Genomic DNA, 21,063 nt, shown 5'->3' with positions numbered 1-21,063 from the left:
TTTTTTCCTATACATACATACCTATGAAAAAGTTTAATTTACAAATTAGACATAGTGAAAGGTTGACTAGAATGAACAATAAAATAGAACAATTATAATAATGTACTGTAATAAGTTATTTTCAAGAATGTGTTCTTTCTTAAAATATGGTTGTACTATACTCTTATGATGATGACATAACATTATCAAACACCTACATGAGGAGGTGATGTGAGTGAATGACAGGCACTGTGACACAGGCTACTGTTTTTCTTCAGACCTTACATCAGAGTAGGGACCATCTGCCTCCAGACCACAGATGACCGCAGATAAGTGAAACCATAGAAAGCAAACCGATGAATAAAGGTAGACTATTGTAATTTTATAAAGTATTTTTTTGATATTTTAATATATATAAAATGTATTTTAAAGTTGCTTTCACCTGCATTTCTCTAATTTTTTATAAGTATTTTTGTAATAACTTCTTAGGTAATAAATAGGTAATATATTTTTGCATAGCTATCCGGTTTTAGTTCTTTTAAATCTAATATATTCTTGTACATAAATATGTCCCAGAAACTGCATTCTACAAAAATGAAAAATATATGCTTTACCAAATAGAGAAATTTGTCACTCACATTCCCAATTTTTAAAAGACAAGTAAAATATGTTTTCTAGAGCATAATAAATTTGAAATGACAGAAACATAAATATATGTAAAATGACATTTCAATCTTACTATTATGTCTGTCAATCATTGTTTCTGTTGGTTGCTGAAACACATGAACTCTTACAACTCCTAAATTAAAAATAGTAGTTGGGATCAAAATTTTTTATACTAACTTCCAGTCACTTTTTCTTATGAATCCATACTCATATCACAACTCAAACACACAGAGATCTCTCTGAAGTATTTGTCTTCAAACAGTTATATGGAATAACTTGTTGTACTATTATTGCCCCCTAAAAAAAGAAAAAACAACCACCACAATAATAATAATAATGTAATACAAAGGTTGTAGAATGCCGATAATCTTCTCCAGTTTCAGGAAAGTTGCTCAGGTCTCTGAGCTCATTTACTACAATATACAATATAATATTTTTAACTAAGATACATCACCAAGACTTACTTAAAACTGGAAGCACCTTTACCCAATGTCACCTGTCCCCAGCCTTGCTATGGCAACCACCAATCTGTTCTCTTTAATTTTGAGTTCCTTTTTTGACATTTATTTTAGATTCCGCATATAAGAGGGATCATCCAGTATTTGTCTTTCTCTGACTTATTTCACTAAGCATAATGACCTCAAGATCCATCTTTATTGTCACAAATGGCAGGATTTCCTTCTTTACAATGGCTGAATAATATTTCATTGTATATATTTATGTATGCCACATTTTTCTTATCCATTCATCCATTAATGAATACTTACATTGTTTCTATGTCTTTACTACGGTATACATAATGCTTCAACCAATATCAGGGGTGCACATATAATTTTGAGTTAGCATTTCATTTCCTCTGGATGAATATAAGCTGTGGAATTGCTGGATCATATGGTAGTTCTACGTATATTTTTTGAGGAGCCTCCATACTGTTTTCCACAGTGACTGCACCAATTTATGTTCTCACCAAATGCACAGAAGGGTTGTGTTTTATGCATATATTGCCAACAATATTATTTCCTAAATTATCCTTCTCCCTGGTTTATTTATTTATTTAGAAGAGAACCTTTTATTTTATTAATTAATTTATTTATGTTATATTTTTATTTTTATTTTTATTTTGGTGTCATTAATATACAATTACATGAGCAACATTGTGGCTACTAGATTCCCCCACTATCAAGTCCCCACCACATACCCCATTACAGTCACTGTCCACCAGCATAGTAAGATGCTATAGAGTCACTACTTGTCTTCTCTGTGCTATACTGCCTTCCCCATGCCCCCCCTGCTACATCATGTGTGCTAATCGTAATGCCCCTTATTCCCCTTCTCCCTCCCTTCCCACCCACCCACCCCAGTCTCTTTCCCTTTGGCAACTGTTAGTCCACTTTTTGGTTCTCTGATTCTGCTGCTGTTCTGTTCCTTCAGTTTTTGCTTGTTCTTATGCTCCACAGATAAGTGACATCATTTGGTATTTGTCTTTCTCCACCTGGCTTATTTCACTGAGCATAATACCCTTTAGCTCAATCTATTTTGTTGCAAATGGTAAGATTTGTTTCCTTCTTATGCCAGAATAATACTCCATCGTGTATATATACCACATCTTCTTTATCCATACATATACTGCTCTACACTTAGGTTGCTTCCATTTATTGGCTACTGTAAATAGTGCTGCAATAAACATAGGGGTGCATATGTCTTTTTGAATCTGAGAAATTATATTCCTTGGGTATATTCCTAGGATTGGGATTCCCGGGTCAAATGGTATTTCTATTTTTAGTTTTTTGAGGAACCTCCATATTGCTTTCCACAATTGTTGAACTAGCTTACATTCCCACAAGTAGTGTAGGAGGGTTCCCCTTTCTCCACATCCTCGCCAGCATTTGTTCATTCCTAAAAATGAGAATAAGGCCCGGGACAGAGTCGGGTGTCCTGGGCCACCATGACCCAGCCTCCAGCATTGGGCCGCCCCAGCAGGTGGAACAGGTCTCAGGCCCAGGCAGCCAGGGCCACAGAGAACACAACAGGAGGAAGGTGGCTCTAGGAGCCACCTCCGTGTACCCAGGAAAGCAGCCACAGGAATTTGATCCAGTCCCCAGAAGGGACCAAAATTCTCTCCCCCATAAAGCATCCAGGCTTGTCCACTTCTAAAGATCTGCTTCTCCGGCCCCAGGGACGAGCCTGGAGAGTCAGGGGATCTGCACATCGGCCTTCTGCCTCTCACAATCTCAGGTGACCCTCGGAGTGGCCCAGGGTCTGCACGACTTGGGTGGGTGTGACTTGTTTGGTATGATTCCCAGTCCCACAACACAGTCTGACATTTAATAAATGTTTCCTGAAGTGGACACTCCACTGCCCCATACCCACCCCTTGGCAACAGACACTGACGAACAACAGACACAGCCATAGACATTTGAGTCCCTCCTTTGTGCCAGGCATCTGTTGGGATCCAACAGTAGCCCAGGCATGGTCACTGCCCTGCCAAACTTTACACACATGCACACGTGTGCACACACACACGAGAATATACCAATGCACATGAGCACATGTATGTGCAAACACATCAACATCAATATATGCACATGTATACAAACATGTACACATGCACACACCCCTATGTGCACATCCATCCACACACACATACATACAAATACACACTTTGCTAATTTCTCCAACCTAAGTCCTCTTTGAGCTGGCAAATCCAAGAATGGGGCCTCTCAGAACACCCACTAGGACACAGGTTTTTAGAACACTAGCTGGCCAGTGTTAAGCCCCTCCTCCTCCCAGCCGCTGCCTCACGGACTCCTTCATCAGTCACAGAGGCAGCCTCAGGCTTCTGCTCGAAAACTACTCCTGCTGCAATTTCACCGGGTAAAAGCTGACTAACCATGAACAAAGCAGCAAATTAACTCTAAAAAGGCTTTCGCTCCCGCTCAGAATAAAATCGAACAGCTCATCTGCCTACAGATGACCGTCCCCACATCTCAGATGCCCTCTCCTGCCTCTCACTGCTCCAGCCATGCTGGCCTTCACTGTGGCTTCCTCAACATTCTATGGTGGCTCCCACCCCAGGGCCTTTGCACATGCCACCCCTCCGCCTGGAAGACTGTTCATCTGGGTTTTTGCTCAGCTCACTCTCCTTGCTCCTTTAAGTCTTTGCTCCAATGAGACCTTCCCTGATTGGTGGGGGCAGCTTTCCCCGACTGCTCTTATCAAAAGTGCACACAACCCCAACCATCATTTTCTTTTCCCTTGTTGCTTTCTTCTTCTCACACCACTTCACAAGCATACTTGGGTCCTGGATTACTGTCTATCCCCAGACCCCACCCATGACAATATATGCCTCAAATGGGCAAGAACTCTGCTTTATTCACTGCTACAGCCCTCTGCCCAGATTGGGCCTGGCACTTGCCACTGGTTGGAAGGAGGGAGAGACAAAAGGAAGGAAGGAAAGGAAAAAAGAGGGGAGGAAGACAGGAGATAAACAATTATGTTCTAATAAATCACAAGGGTGACAAATGACTATTCCTTTTTATTCCACCAGCAGGAAGAGAGGCAATCTCCACCCTGTCCATTGATACCCTTCTGTACATACAGAATTTCCCACAAACTGACGGAACAGACCAAGGTATCAAACTCAGATCTCTCAAGGGCAGGACACATACCATCCAAGAATTGGAAGCCAGACTGTATTATGCAATAGGGAGTGGTGGGGACTATGGTAAACTAGGGCAACATTCCTCAGCTCTGGCCCAACTGCTGCCATGTAGGATAATGGCCCTAATGCTAGCAGAACTTCTCATTTTTCTAGAAAACCTGGGTGGGTAGACTTCATGTGAAATTTCCTGATTATTAAATGTTTGCTCAACATTTTCTAAAGCTACTTTGTCAATCAAATGAGCAAACCTACAGGCCTATAAGGCACAGAAGTTTACAATTATGATTCATATTCTCTCCTCATCTTCCCCTAGCAACATCTATGCCTTGGTTTTTCCATCTGTAAAGTGGGGAGGTTATTGCCTACTGCATTTGGGAAAGACGGAATGAGATCCCAGATGGACGATCCCACTCAGAACAAGCATCCAACCAATGTGAGATGGACCTATGTATCAGTTCTCTCACACACACACATGCACACACGTGTCTCTGTGATCACACTTACGGGGTCCTTGATGGTTTCAGAGAACAGGGGGGACTGATCTGAGAAGCAGGACAACACGAGTTGAATCAGCACAAGAAAAAAATATATGTAGAAAGTGACATCATGAAACACGTGGACTCCAGAATTCTTTACGTGAGGGAAGAATGGAGGAAGAGATCACTTACTGGAAGCTACGTGCAGAGGCCAGGGAACAGGCTTCAGGCCCAGTGGCAGGGATTTCTGCCCTATCCTGCCTCCCCTTTAACACAATAGCAGATAGGCAGTCACACCCCAGTGTGGTCTACACCGCCTGGGGAGGGCATGAGAGGAGGTCCAGGCATGGGAGTGAAACAGAGCTACATTCAAGGCCTGGCTCTGCTCATAGGGGCAATGAGACTTTATCATCTGACTACCCGGTGCCTCGGTTTCCCCATCAATAAAAGTGTCTCTCAAGCAGGGGTGATTTTTATATCCCAGGGAGCATCTGGTAGTGTCTGGACACATTTCTGTTTGCCCCCAAGACCCATCCTCAGTTTACCCCCAGTCACCCAGGTCCCAGTCTCTGAGGTGATCCTGTGGGCCCCCCACTGGCCTCCCAGCTTCCACCCCACCAAACGAGCCATTCTGCATGCAGAGGCCACAGTCAGGTTTAAATATGCAGAGCCAGGCAAGCCACATCCCTGCTCAAAACCTCGCCTGGTAGGAAGGGGATTTTTAACCTGGGGTCCAGAACTCAGGGGTCCATGAACTTGGGAAACAATTATAGCTTCACTTTCCTTCATTAGCACAGCCAATGATAAGTGAAGGCATTCAACACAATGGCATGAGCAGTCTCTGGGACTCTCACCATTAGAAATCACATCTGAAAATACATACGAAAGATGTGTACAACTATCAAGTACAGTTATCACTGTTTGGGAATTAAGGAGGCATCCTTTCTGCTGCTAGATCTTGATTTGAAATGCATTATCAGAGAAGCACGTACATTTTGCTTTGTTTTTTTAATGTCTTGATAACTATTTAAATATGATTGATTTCCCAAACTCAATGTCCTACAACTCAGGAATGGTTAAAAAATGTGGGGTGAAACCATACAATCCAATACACTGAGACTTTTGCATACACACAGCACCACAACCGAACCGCATGTGCTTAGAAGTGAGGTTCAGACTGCTCCGGCCTGCATGGCTCCAGTCATGTGATGTTCTGGAAAAGGCAAAGTGAGGGGCAGAGAACAGACCAGTGGCTGCCAGGGAAGGAGGGGGGCTGACTACAGGAGGGCATGAGGAACTTCTGGGGGGATGACAGAATTGTTCTGTATTTCAATTGTGGATGTGAGAGTTACATGACAATATGTGTTTATCAAAACTCATGAAACTGTACAAGCAAAAAAGTAAATTTTACTATATGAGAATTAAACCAAGAAAAAAAACAAAAGTCACAAAAATCTTCATATATATTCATGTGTGTCTGACTGTTTTCCTTTGTAATCCCATAGGCATTTTATGTTTTAAGAACATTATTCTGAGGAGAAGACCTGATTGGAGAGAAAAAGGGTCTCTTTTGGCACATTTTCTCCAGGGTGAGAATGACTCACTCAGCTATGTATTGGCTGTGTGACCTTGGGCAGAACACTTAAGCTCTCCGTACCTTAGTCTCCTTATCATTAAAAAGGGTACAAATCAGTGCCTGTCTCACAGCATTGTCCTTAGAAGAGATAAATTCTATCTTCTTGTTTTCATAAAACACCAAGAACAGTGCCAGGCACACAATAAGTACTCAGAACTATAATAATGGAGTTGCCCTATCTGTATCTCCCACTAGATTACAGACCCTCATGGGGCAGGGTAGTTTCTAATCAGCTTGGCACCCACCCCTAACACGAGAGCCTGATAACTCAAGAGGTCATTAGGTCCCAGGCATTTCATATAAATGACTGAGCTAGGTAGGCAATGTGAGAACAGAGTGCAGTGACACAATGAAAGATGACACGGGCATAGAGGGCAATAGGGCATGGTGGGGACTGTGGCAAACTGCATGGCACATGCCCCATTTAAAGGCTGCAGTCACCTCTCAGTTCCAGTTGATTCCTGCCCTAGAAAAGTACGCATCTAGTGTTGTCAGAGATTTGAGTGTTTTGAAAAAAGCCAAATTTGTGGATGTTTCCTGTGAGATCGTCTCATTTCTAAATGCCAGCCACTACTTTTGGTCTCCACTGGCATCACATTGATAGCCAGCTCCTACTAACCATGGTGATGCCCAAGAGGGTTGGACTGACCAGAAACACTGGGGCCAGGAAATTGCCCCAACTTCTTTCCCAGAAAGAGTAGAAGAGGTCTGCCCAGGAGACAATCCACAGCAAAAATCCCAAGGCCTGGAAGAGAAATACATATGCATCTTACAATGGACAGTACCAAAACTTTCCCCAGTACCACTGCAAGAAATTCAGCCTCAGGTGAGCCAGCCAGCTGCTAAACTATCAGTCATGGTCCCCAGATACAGCACATATCCTCTGGAACACAGACAAGGCTTAGGAAGGGTGAGCCACCCTCTGGGTCATCACAGGCTGGGCTGTAACCAGTGTACTTGCTCCTCCTACATGCAGTGCGACTGTCTGGTCACCTAAAAACATAAGTGCTTGGTATACAGCCCATCTACCTGCAAGCTCAGCACATTGTATAAGGCCCCTGTGCAATAAACACTGATTCGACTATATTCACCAACCAACTTACTGGGGCCCACGATGGGTCACATGCTTTTCAAGTTGCCAAGGATATAGCAGTGAACAAAACAGAAGTCCCCTGCCTTCACAGAACTGAGATTCTAGAGGAAGGAAGCAGGCAAGAAATGAACTGAAAAATACAGACTATAAGGCCAGTAAGAGATGGAAGGAAAAAAAACAGGTAAAATGGGGTGGTCAGGGAGGGCCTCCCTGATCAGGCAACATCTAGGTAAAGAGCCAAAAGTGAACATTTGAGAGAAAGAACAATCAGGCAGTGGGATTAGCAGGGGCAGAGGCCCTCAGGTAGGAACATGCGTGGTAGGTGGGTGGCTGCTACGGAAGGAACAACGGACGTGATGAGAGATGCCGGAAGAGGAGCTGGGAGCCAGAAAAGCTGGGGCACTGTGAGGACTTCTGGATTTTGAGCAAGGCTGGACAAAATCTGATCTATATTTTAAAGGGAGATGAAAAGTACAAAATGCTCCCACAGGTGTAAGAGTAAGACAGTAGACCTAGAAGAGGACAGGAAAATAGCCATTTCGAGATAGACTTGAATTATGGTATGAACGGGATGGTTTAGATGAGGTATTACAAGTTTAGAGACACTGAAGCTTTCCTGGCTTCCAAGGGCTTATGGGAGTAAGTCTTGGAAAATGTGGCTTTAAAGAATAACTGAGATCCATGCTAAGTTGGGAGGAGCATGTGGGAGGAGGAGCATGGTAGGTACACGCTCTGCATGTGCCCTCTCGAGAGATTCTTCTTGCACAGGGAAAACAACCGTGCAGTAGAGAAACCAGACGATACTGTGACCAGAGATTAAAATTAACCCAATCAGCTAGGGGCAGATGGACATGATATGACGCTAGATGTGAAGTCCCCAGAAGACACGGCTCTCCCTGTGCAGCTTTCCAGCCAGAGTGCATTACCTGAATCTAGTCACGAGGAAACACGCACGACACAGCCCGAGCTCAGGAACTTGCTTCAGAATAACTGGCCCATGTGCTTCAAATATATCACCGTCATAAAACACAGGGAAGAAACAGAAAGTCTGTTTCCCTCAGACTAAAGAAAACTAAAGTGACAACGTGCTCAGTGCAGTGTATGACCTTTCCTGAGGCAAAATCCAAGAAAGGACAATAGTGGGACAATGGGCAAAACTGGAATATAGACAGGAGGTTGTTTTTAAAACTATCGTGTCCATGTTGAATTTCCTGAATTTCATAACTCTACTATCGCTACTGAAGAGAATATTCCTGTTTTGAGAAAAAGATATACTGCAGAATAAAGAGTTGCAGGGCATGGGGGATGCTTCCTATTCCCAAATGATTCAGAAGAAATAAATATGTGTATGGAGAACAGAAACAAATGATAAAACAAATATGGCAAAACGTTAAAAATTGGTGGCTGTCAGTAATGGGCACACAGGCCTCGGTACACTTGGTACACTTGGCATCATTCTTGCAACTTTTCTGCAGTCCGACATAATTTCGAGATAAAAACTTTTTTTGAAGTAAAAAGGTATCCATTTGCAAGAACATGGATGGAGCTGGAGGACATTATGCTCAGTGAAATAAGCCAGGCGGAGAAAGACAAATGCCAAATGATTTCCCTCATTTGTGGAGTATAACAATGAAGCAAAACTGAAGGAACAAAATGGCAGCGGACTCAGAGACTCCAAGAATGGACTAGTAGTTGCCAAAGGGGAGGGGTGTGGTAAGGCGTGTGGGGAGGGAGGGAGCAGGGGATCGGGGGGGGGGTATTATGTTTAGTACACATGATGTGGGGGGTCACGGGGAGAACAGTGTAGCACAGAGAAGGCACATAGTGAATCTGTGGCATCTTGCTGCCCTGATGGACAGTGACTGCAATGGGGTATGGGTGGGACTTGATAATATGGGTAAATGTAATAACCACATTGTTTTTTCGTGTGAAACCTTCATAAGAGTGTATGTCAGTCATACCTTAATAAAAAATTAAAATAAAAAAAGACAATGTGGTCTGTATCCTGTCGGTGGGGCTTGCCATTGACTTTTGAAGAAGTCAGCAGAGCCCAGAAGGAGTGCCTTGCCTGTGGGATTATGATGGGTTTTATGTTCAATCTACAGCCGTTATAGGAAGAACCGTCCAGTTGAATCTTCGAATACGTGAACACGTCACCTGTCTTCATTTATTCAAGTCTTCCTTAGCTTTCCTCAGTAATATTTTTTTATTTTTTATTAAGGTATCATTGATATTCAGTGTTATGAAGGATTCACATGAGCACCATGGTGGTTACTAGATTCACCCATATTTCCAAGTCCCCCCATCCCCCATTGCAGTCTCTGTCCATCAGTGTAGGAAGATGCTGCGGAGTCATTATTTGTCTTCTCTATGCTCTACTGCCCTTCCCATGACCCCCCTACATTATGCGTGCTAATCATAATGCCCTTTAATCCCATTCCCCGTCTCTCCCCACCCACCCTTAGAATGTTCTGTTGTTTTCACTGAAGTTTCCCAGCGGTCGCCTCCCCATCCCCTACACCTGAGGTAACAGTTCTCTACCCGCAGGATGCAGCGTCCTCTTCCTAGCAACAACGTTCCCGCCGTAGAGCGAGCGGCGCTAGGTCTGAGGAACGTGGTGTGGTAAAGCCGCGAGTGTCGTAAAGCAGGTGCGGTGGAGGGAGATGCAGGACGTGGCTGGAACCTTCGGACGGTCGCAGGAGGAGCAGAAGGATGGCCCCAGGTGTCGGCGCGGAAAGCCGACGAGCCGGCGGTGCATCAACGGTGAGTAGCGGAGGGAACCGGGGAGCGGCGGAGTCAGGGGGAGCCGGGAAGGCGGGGCGGCCGGAGCAGGGACGGCCAAGTGGAAGGGAGCGCTCTCTGCCCCGCTCCGCTGCCGTAGCTACCGGAGCCGCGCCGCGGCCGCTGCGCTCTCCCTGAGCCGTCGGGTCTCTTTCTCGGTCTCTCTCCGCCTGACCACTCCTGCCGCCGCTGCCGCCCCCCGGGACGGTTTGCCGCCGCCGCATCCCCGGCGCTGGGCGGGCGGCCGGGACGCGGCCTGCCAGCTTTCTGGTCTGGGCGGAGCGGGTTTTCCCTACTCTTTAGCCCCTCGGCGGGCCGGGCCGGGCCGGGCTGCGGGCTGCATGTCGTCCCGCGCGGACCGGGCTCGGCCGACGGCGATGAGGTTGGGACCGGCCGGCGAGGCGGCCCGCGGAATGGGGGGCGGCAGGACAGAGGCGGGGGGCCCTCAGTGGCCCCGCTCCTCGGGTCTCGGCTAGCCACGGCGTGGCGAGCCCCGGGAGTGCGGTCCACGTTCCGTGGGGAGCTGGCGCAGCGGCCGGGGACTCCGGGCACGAGCGGGCACCTACTTGCTGCCGTGGGAGAGAGCTGGCGGCGAGCTGGGCGGCAGGTGCCTTTGCGGAGTTGTTACCTGGTCTCAGGGACGGGGAAGCACCACAGACGGATTCCCTCGCCCGGGAGAGCTGCTTTTCCGCGCCGCATGGGGCTCTGCGTGGACGCCTTTTTTCTCTTTGGTGTTTTTGGGGAATTTGTTATCCGGCCTGAGTCGCGGAGCGCTGCACCCAGGTAATGGAGCTTGGATGCTGCGCTGGATCTGGGGTGGCAGGCGGGTGGGGGAGAGGGCAGACGGGCCGAGAGTCGCACGGGTCCGCTGCTGGCGTTGCAGTTGCAGTGTTTATTGATTTGTGTGAGTTGCTTGCAATGTCTGCTTATCTCGGGGGCGATTCTGTGCTTTTCTCTACCTCTAGGGCAGTAAAGGTGCCTATGTTGATGGGATTGCTGTACCTTCTAGTGAAATGAGGAAATGTGTGTTTGAGTGCCAACTCTCTGCCACTACCCAGGCTCCCTGGCTCCCTTTCTCCCTCCCCTCCTGGATTCGAAACTCGAGTTTCTGTAACCGTTCCTGGCAGTTTTAGATTTTGTGTGGGATTTCCTGTCTACAAGCAGATACCAAGATTTTAACTGGTTCATGAAGTTTCCTTCCAATTATAAACACTTATAATATATTGGGCTAAAACTGAAATCACTGCTTTCATAAATGATTTTTAGTTATTTGAGTAAATATTCATTTTTTAATTTTTTACTTATTTTTTATTTTGGTATCATTAATATACACTTACATGAGCAACATTGTGGTTACTAGATTTCCCCGTTATCAGGCCCCGAACACATACCCCATTACAGTCACTGTCTATCAGCATAGTTAGATGCTATGGAATCACGACTTGTCTTCTCTGTGCTATACTGCCTTCCCCGTGCCTACCCCCCCAACTCCGTACATTATGTGTGCTAATCATAATGCCCCCTTTCCCCCTTATCCCTTGCTTCGCACCCATCCTCCCCAGTCCCTTACCTTTGGTAACTGTTAGTCCATTCTTGGGTTCTGTGATTCGGTTTTTTCTTTGTTCTTATACTCGACATACGAGTGAAATCATTTGATACTTGTCTTCCTCCGGCTGGCTTCTTTCACTGAGCATAATACCCTCTTTCTCCATGTTCTTGCAAATGGTAGGATTTGTTTTCTTCTTATGGCTGACTAATATTACATTGTGTATATGTACCACATCTTCTTTATCCATTCATCTACTGATGGACACTTAGGTTGCTTTCATATCTTGGCTATTGTAAATAGTGCTGTGATAAACATAGGGTTGCATATGTCTTTTTCAGACTATGATTCTGTTGTTAGGATAAGTTCCTAAGAGTGGAATTCCTGGGTCAAGTGGTATTTGTACTTTGAGTTTTTTGTTCAGTGGACGTGGTACTGAACATTTCAACACATGGACCAGCGATGACTGGCCCGTCCGGCCCCTTGTGGAAAAGGCTTGTAAGCTGGCCTCCTGTGTGTCCCTGGAGTAATAGCAGAGTTGGCCTCCAGAGATCATGGTAGTGTACCCAAACGTCCCAGAGGTAGGAGAGTCTTATGGGGAAGTTTAGTTTTATCTTTATGGTCAGTGCATGTACCTCCCATAGCCCTATCTAGTGGCCCATCTGTAGCTTGCACAGGGAGGGGCGTAAAATTCTGGTATACTAGACCAGGATGAGATCCCATTCCTGCCATTGTCCAGTCACAGGACCACTCTCTTGCATGCATTCTACCTGATGGACAAGATTTGCCTATGCTGCTGTCATTAAAGCAGGTATCTTATTGCCATTAAAGTTATTTTCTTCTACAGTCCTTGTGGCCTGGTATATGCCCCCCCTGGCTGCAGCTTCCCTGTCATGACTTGTGTACACTCCCTACCCATTCAGCTGCTGACCGCCTGTGGAACAGGCCGGCTATGAACTTAATGTGCATAGGAGTTTGAACCTGGGTGAATCCTCGGCTTGAGGATTATCATGATTTTATGTTAATAGTCTGGTTACGGTGCCCAGTGTTCTCGCACGGGGGCCCTTGTGGAAGATGAGGCACAAGGAGATTGTGAGTCAAAATTTCTGGAGGATTGGGCTCTTGGTAAAATTGCAATATTTCCAGAATCCCTCACCTGGCCTTAGTGCATCTCCATATCATTAGGTGTTCCCAAAGGGTGGAGAGTAGAAGTAGGCCATCTCCTTATCGATAGGTAATCATTTGTTTATTTATTTATTTGGTGTCATTAATCTACAATTACATGAGCAACATTGTGGTTACTAGACTCCCCCTATCATCAAGTCCCCACCACCTACACCATTACAGTGACAGTCACTGTCCATCAGTGTAGTAAGATGCTACAGAATCACTAAGTGTCTTCTCTGTGTTGTACAGCCCTCCCCGTGCTCCCCCCTACATTATGTCTGCTAATCGTAATGCCCCTTTTCCCCCCTCATCCTTCCCTTCCCGCCCATCCTCCCCAGTCCCTTTCCCTTTGCTAACTCTTAGTCCATTCCTGGGTTCTGTGAGTCTGCTGTTTTGTTCCTTCAGTTTTTTCCTTTGTTCTGATACTCCACATATGAGTGAAATCGTTTGATACGTCTCTTTCTCTGCCTGGCTTATTTCAGTGAGCATAATACCCTCTAGCCCCATCCATGTTGTTACAAATGGTAGGATTTGTTTTCTTCTTATGGCTGACTAATATTCCATTGTGTATATGTACCACATCTTCCTTATCCATTCATGTACTGATGGACACTTTGGTTGCTTCCATTTCTTGGCTACTGTAAGTAGTGCTGTGATAAACATAGGGGTGCATATGTCTTTTTCAAACTGGGCTCCTGCTTTCTTAGGATAGATTCCTAGGAGTGGAATTCCTGGGCCAAATGGTAATTCTATGTTGAGTTTTTTGAGGAACCTCCATAATGCTTTCCACAATGGTTGAACAAATTTAAATTCCCCCAGCAGTGTAGGAGGGTTCCTCTTTCTCCACATCCTCACCAGCATGTGTTGTTGTTTGTCTTTTGGGTGGTGGCCATCCTGACCGGTGTGAGGTGATATCTCATTGTGGTTTAAATTCACATTTCTCTGATAATTAGCGATGTGGAGCATCTTTTCATGGGCCTGTTGGCCATCTGAATTTCTTCTTTGGAGAAGTGTGTGTTCAGATCCTCTGACTATTTTTTAGTTTTTGTTGTTGAGGTGCATGAACTCTTTATATTTTGGCTGTCAACCCCTTATGATATATGTCATTTATGAATATATTTTCCCATACTGTAGAGATGCCTTTTTCTTCCACTGATGGTGTCCTTTGCTGTACAGAAGCTTTTTACTTGGATAGAGTCCCACTTGTTCATCTCTGCTTTTGTTTCCTTTGTCTGGGGAGTCATGTTCATGAAAAAGCTGCTCGTGTTTACATTCAAGAGACTTTTGCCTATGAGTTACTTCTAAGAGTTTTATGGTTTCCTGACTTACGTTCAGGTCGTTGATCCATTTCGAGTTGACTTTTGTGTATGGAGTTAGACTGTAATCTCATTTCCTTCTCTCTCTCTCATGTAGCTGTCCAGTTTTGCCAACAGCAGCTGTGGAATAGGCTGTCATTTCCCCATTGTATGTCCGTCGTTCCTTTATCATATATTAATTGGCCATGTATGTGTGGGTTATATTTGCACTCTCTATTCTGTTCCATTGATCTACAGGTCTGCTCTTGTGCCAATACCAAATGGTCTTGATTACTGTGGCTGTTTAGTGGAACTTGAAGTTGGGGAGCATAACCCCGCCTCTCCCCCTGCTTTCTTCTTCCTTCTTAGGATTGCTTTGGTTATTCGGGATTTTTTGTGGTTCCATATGACTTTTAGAGCTGTTTCTTCCAGTTTGTTGAAGAATGCTGTCGGTATTTTGATAGGGATGGTTCAGGGACCTGGTTTGTGTGTCAAGTTCTTGGGGGTTGTCTGGTCGGGTAAAATTAAAGTTATCCCAGATGTGGTCATAGACAAGGTCCAGGTTTACCCCACCCCTACCACTGTGGCAGTCAGTTGTACAAGAGTTTTTGGGTGTTTTGGGCTCCTGGAGGGTGTTTATCCCACACTTGGCACAAATTCTGAAGGCCTCATACCAGTCGGTACAAAAGGGCATCAGGTGGGACTGTGATGAGACCTGTGTAGCTGTGTTTACTGCTACTAAGCAAGCAGTCAAGGCCATTATAGTTCTTGAGTGTGATGGATTCATGAAGACCCTGTGAGCTAGATGTTCATGTAAACAGAGATGATTATAGATGGGGCCTTTGGCAGTGGCTTGAGTGGACATGTCAACCTGTTAGATTCTGGTCACAATTATGGAAAGTAGCAGAGGTCTGGTAGCCGTTAACAGAGGAGCAACTGGCTTCTGTGTATCACGCCTTGCTGGCTATGGAGCCCATCACCAGAACAGCTCCGACCAAGGTAATAACCACCTATCCCTTCGTGGGGTGGGTGTGAGACTGGACCCAAAGCCAGGGGGTGGCATGTCACAGGCGCAAACTTGCAGCAGCATAGCACCATCTCCGATACCCCCTTGAGTGGAGATCTCTGATGCTTATTTGGGCAAGTGATGTATATGAGTGGAAAGCAAGAAGAACTTGCACTTGAGCCATTGGTAGGTGAGAGTCCTCATCAGCAGGGAGAAGCCCCTATACCTGAAGATGCTTGGTATACAGAGTGCTCCTCTCGTGGGCAGCCCCCAAAGTGGAGGGCTGTGACTTTCCATCCTAGGGATAAGACAGTATGGGTGTTAGAGGACGGAGAGGGGTAGAGCATTCAGTGGACTGAGTCACGGGCAGTATGGCTCAGGATCACCCAGGATGACCATGCCCTCCCCTCTAGTTGTGTGCAGGGGTCATACCTGCGTGTGTCCTCGGCCTCTGGCTGGGAGCAGAGTCAGTGTCTGGAAAGGTGACTTCCTAAGTCGACACAATGAGGTGCTCTGCCTACACCCGAGGATCCAGACTTCCCTTCTTTTGGGCCGGTGAGCCCAGGCCTATGTGGTCCCGGGAGCGCTCAGACGGCAAGCAGGCTGCGGTCTCGCCTCCACACCAGTAGCTTTGGGTCAAACACTTGGATCTGGAAGGCAGGTGGCTCTGACCTCAGGTGGCCCCTCTTTCCTCACCCAGCCTCCAGTTCCTTCTTGCCTCCAGATCCCACGATCCCGTGTTCCCCCCACTGCCATCCGGCCCCCCACCCCCAGATCCCAGCTGCTCAGTGCACCTCCTCACACTCTTCCTGGGAGACCCAGGCCTTCCAGCCCATGGACTGGGTGAATTGGACTCGTCGTTGGTGGAAGAGGAGACGCTGGGCACTGTCATTCCCATAGAGGAGCCAGAGGATGGCCTGTTTGGGGCCCTCGTTGTCCTCCTCCTATTTCGTTGGCCAGGTAGCTGGGGAGAGACATCGGGCTGCTGGTCAGGAGCTAGATGGGAGGGATCCCCAACCGCAGTCAGCTTCCAAGGAGAGGCCCAGGCTAATCTTCACAAAGGACCTAAGGAAGCCCTACCAGTGTCACACGGGGCCCAGTCATCAAAAAGCCACTGCGGGGCAGGGACCTGAAGGGCACCTCTCACAGCTGGATGCTGAAGACAAAGGCCCTCGGGGAGGCCTGAAGGCGAGCAGTGCAGCTTCCATGCAATGTCCCCATCATCTACCCTGTGCCCTTTAAACCTGCTGTAAGTGCACACCCTGCGGCTCCCTGCAGAGTGGGGATGTCTGCACATCCAGAGGGCAGGAACTGACTAGCTGGTTTCTGTAGTCATAGCTTCCCTACCACGGGGCTCAGGCTGGAGGATGGTTGCCACGTGCACTTCTCAAGGCTCTCCTCCCAGTCCTCCTAGTCCCTGGCACGGATTGCAGTCTACAAGATTTCATTGAATGAATGCATGGATGGATGGATGCTTTTATCTCACAGTCAGATGCCCTACTGATCGCCTCATGGACTCAGTGTAGCTTAAACGTTTGCAAAACAAAGTAGCGTGCTGAGGGCTTTATGAACATGTGGATATTTTGACAAGACCTGCCTGCAACGGTGTCTGGTCTGATGGTTTGGAGAAGGGGAGTGGGGATATATGAAGTAACTATTACCCAGAACATGACATGGCACTAGGATTTTAGCTGATGTGCTACTGGGGGACCGCAGTTAGGGGGCCAGGGGAGGCGTGGTAGCAGTCATGCTCTTTACACCGACTTTAAAGAGTGGTCATTTTCTTCCAACATATATGTGTGTGAAAGACACATACAAGTCAGAAGACACAATGTGAAAACAGAGGGAAGGGATTTCAGATGGAGCATTGGAAGAAAGCAGTGCAATATGAGGACCATAAGCAAGTGTGATGATGACTGTGGGGACGGTTGAGTTCAGACTGAGAAGGCTGGCCTCGGCTTAGAACCCTCTTAGCTGGTGGCATTGCTGAGGAGGGGCGGGGAGCATTAGACCTGTGTTCTTGGAGGATTTGGGGTGTGTAAAGCCTTGTAGGAAGCACGGGTGGGGTATGCTTACACTCGGTCTGTGTCACATGACGAGGGCCTGCATTGTGGCATCCACCTGGGAACCCAGAGGACGACGGTCCACTTGATGTGGACTCGGGCAGGAGAACGGCCGAGCCTTCGGAGGCGGTGCGGTCTCAAGCCTGGCCACCTGGGGACAGTGTGGTGCCCATTCTGTCCCTCCTCTTAGGAGGGTTTTATTTGGTCTTTTGTTTTTTCCAGTGTTTTAACTGGTGTTAGGGTTGTCTGTCTCCACAGACAGCAGTATAGAAACTGCTCTGTTATAATCCTGTCCTTCGTGTACCAAAGTGAACAGTACACGTGGAGTAAAAAAGAAAATAGATGCGAGGTCAGATTCCCACACCCCTCCCTCCGTCCTCCCGGAGGCCTGACTATTGACGGTCGGCCAGTGACAGCAATACTCACAGAGCTATGAAGAAGTGAATTCGCTGGTACTGCCAGGAGGGGAGGCCAGCCCGGCTGAAATATGCTATGACCATGGCCAGGAGGTACTGAGGGAGAGGAGAACGCCACAGGAGAGCGGTCACATCCCAGAAGAGGAAGGACAGAGGGGTGAGGGAAGGGGAGGCTGGGGGCAGACCCTGCCCGCGTGGGGAGAGGGACTTCAGGACGCTCCTGGATGGCAGGCTTTGCCAGTGTGATGCCGGGTATTTAGGACAGCCGCCATCAGGAGGGTCTTTGATAAGCTGGCACAAAGGGGAGTCCCCAGGGCTGAGGTGACAAGGGACTTGCGGTGGCAGCCAAAGGGGCAGACCCCAGAGGAGTGGGGGTGGGGGCAGGGCTGTCCATTCACATGCAAGGAGCCTCCAGGCCCCGCAAAGGGCAGTGTGGACAAGGCACCGAGTTGGAGAGAGAGGCAAGACTGTGGGTTTAGAAGGCATCCCTCCAGCCCCCCAGAGTAGATGCTGGAGAGGGAACACATGTCAGTGGACAAAGTTACCTTGTCAGATACCCTCAGATTTTTGTCCCAGACCAGGAATCTTTTCACAACAGGGTCCCCTGGGAAGAGAGGCACATGTTAGATGGACAGCAGGAGCAGAGCTGAGCAGAGAGCAGCTGTGCCTCCTGACGGGACCTTTCGGGGTGGGGAGGCCGAGGTGCACTCATTGGGCCAGAAAGATGGTGCCACCCTTCATTGGTGTCTGGGTGGGGGGGCAGGTGTCAGTAGGTGATGTGCACAGGTCTTATCCTACAGAAGGTGGTGCTCCGCCACCGTGCAGGAAGGCATCGTCTCCCTTGATGGTCACATCAGCTCGCGCAGTGGCCTGTCAGCACCCCGCACGCTGACAGAGGCATTTAGATATGAAAGCCTCAGGAGTGCAGTGGAAGCCGAGCTTTCGTGTGCCAAGTGCAGACTGCTTCTGCCTCTGGCCTAATCCTCCCTCATTTCTAAGTGTCCACAGAGGAGTCCTCTGGGAGCAGAGAGGTCACCAACCGGAAGGGAATTCTTTTCCATTGGAGAAGTATAGTTGCTGGAAGTTTCTCTCAAGGGGAATGGGCTCAGGGTTCCCCCTACCAAGCAGACTTTTGAAGGCCTCGTGGTGTTCGGGCAGCACTGGGGACACCCGTTGTCACTTCAGCCTCATCTTGAGGCCACACAGCATTTCCAGGACCCAGGCGTCCTCCTCGCCCGGGGCTGCCTCCTCCGACTCCTCCTGGAGAGCGTCCGACCTCACCCGCTTCCTGCACCAGCCAGAGTCCTCTGGCCTTGGGCTGCTGTGTGCCTGGGCTGCTGGGAAAAGAAACCAGGTGACAGCATCCAGCTGTTGTCTTTGGGATTCATCCCTCGGTCCCCGTGTCCCCTCCCACTCCACTCCAACTAACCCCAAAAGACAAGCTGCCTCCAGTCTCTCTGCTGTCGCAGACCGTGGCCCTCTCCCCAGCCATCTCTCCATCCTTCTCCTTTACTGGCAGCCATTTCTAAGTGACCACCGGAGGAGTCCTCTGGGAACAGAGAGGTCACCAACTGACAGGGAAATCTTTTCCATTGGAGAAGTATAGTCGTTGGAAGTTTCTCTCAAGGGGAATGGGCTCAGGATTCCCCCTACCAAGCAGCCTTTTGAAGGCCTCGTGGTGCTCGGGCAGCACCGGGGACACCCGCCATCGCTTCACCCTCGTCTTGAGGCCACACAGCATGTCCAGGACCCAGGCGTCCTCCTCGCCCGGGGCTGCCTTCTCCGACTCCTCCTGGAGAGCGGCCGACCTCTCCCGCTTCCCGTGCCAGCCGGATTCCTCTGGCCTTGGGCTGCTGTGTGCCTGGGCTGCTGGGCAAAGAAACCAGGTGACAGTGTCCAGCTGTTGTCTTTGGGATTCATCCCTCGGTCCCCGTGTCCCCTCCCACTCCACTCCAACTAACCCCAAAAGACAAGCTGCCCCCAGTCTCTCTGCTGTCGCAGACCGTGGCCTTGTCCCCAGCCATCTCTCTGTCCTTGTCCTTTGCTGGCAGCTGTCTGCCCCCATCCACTTTGCCATTGTTCCGTCTCCCCGTTCTCAACACTCTTCCTCAATTAGATAATTCCTCCAGGTGCCTGCCCTTCCCCGTGTGTGTCCTTGTCCCCATGCCTACACCCTTGCCCTCCAGTCCCTGGCCTTCTGAGTCTGTCCTTCCTGCGCACAAGCCCCCCCTGGGTAGGCCTTCCTGCTGTCGGCACCCCGCCCTCAAGCCGCTCATCCCTCTGCTGCCTCACCTGGTGGTCCTGGTCTTTCTGCACCCAGCATCACCTCCGGCTGGAGACCGGAGGGGCCGGGCTGGGGCCTCTGGCTCACGGCCTGGGAACTTGATGGAACACTGGCCCTGATTTGTCCCCAACTCTTGCCCTCTCTGGGACCAGACCCTGTCCAAACTCCTCTCATGGATTCTCACTGAATGTGAGCCCGTTATCCCTACTCCAGGCTGAGGAGACGCTAGGAGTGGAGAAAGCTCTGAGAAGATGCTTCTTGCTACCTGTGCTGCCAAGCACCTGCCAACCAGGAGGGTTGGAACCCTTGTGAGGTCATAGGTTGCTGCAACCTAGCAACCAGTTTGAAGGAAAAACAGGCAACTGCCAGTCCAATCTGAACAGGGGCAAACAATTGTCTCCTGCCACTGGCCCAAGTTCTGACCACCCCCCAAGGTGATCCTCGAGCCGTCCAGGTCACCTTTCAGCCCTCCCCCACAGATGACGTGTCCTCTCCACTCTACACTTGACACACGGGTGGACTCTCGCCCTCTGTCACGTTCTCCTACAGAGCATGTCTAGTGTGTGGCTAGGAAATTCAGGGTAAGCAGAAACAGTCAGCCCTACAAGAGTGACATAGGTATGTAAGAAAGATCCCAGGTACATTGACTAGGACTCAAAAGTTAACTTTAAAACACTTGGCAGAACAGAGCTCTTCTGCTCAATGTTCACTGACACTAGGTTCAGGATTCTGTACCAAGGGATGCATCCTCAGCCCTCAGGCACCTTTGAGCCCAAGAGAACATTTTGAGGACCTGGAATCAGAGAATATGGTACCCGTGCTCATGCCCACTTCAAATGGTGCCTACAATTTCAGCAAGTCTATGGATTTCCCAGAGCCTGCCCCTCAAATCCAATGAAGAAAGTCTATTCTCTGTATAAAACTTCTGATCGTGTGTATCAGCATGAGCCAGAAATGTCACCATCTTTTGTGTATCCTATGAATAAAATGTCAC

At 48.2% G+C, this 21,063-nt stretch overlaps 1 protein-coding gene across 1 annotated transcript; it reads right to left on the bottom strand.

The window, feature by feature from the left end:
* Positions 1 to 15,893: 15,893 nt before the first annotated feature.
* LOC130679300 (putative speedy protein E7) lies at positions 15,894 to 20,243 on the bottom strand. The gene is given in 8 exon segments (XM_057487912.1): positions 15,894 to 15,956; positions 16,101 to 16,250; positions 16,252 to 16,270; positions 17,796 to 17,881; positions 18,331 to 18,389; positions 18,907 to 19,119; positions 19,439 to 19,651; positions 20,078 to 20,243. Coding segments are annotated over 8 exon segments (969 nt in total).
* Between the last annotated feature and the right edge of the window lie 820 nt (positions 20,244 to 21,063).

The sequence above is a fragment of the Manis pentadactyla genome, chromosome 10 (assembly GCF_030020395.1).
Source record: "Manis pentadactyla isolate mManPen7 chromosome 10, mManPen7.hap1, whole genome shotgun sequence".
Taxonomy (NCBI): domain Eukaryota; kingdom Metazoa; phylum Chordata; class Mammalia; order Pholidota; family Manidae; genus Manis; species Manis pentadactyla.
This window is presented reverse-complemented; position numbering and strand designations above follow the sequence as displayed.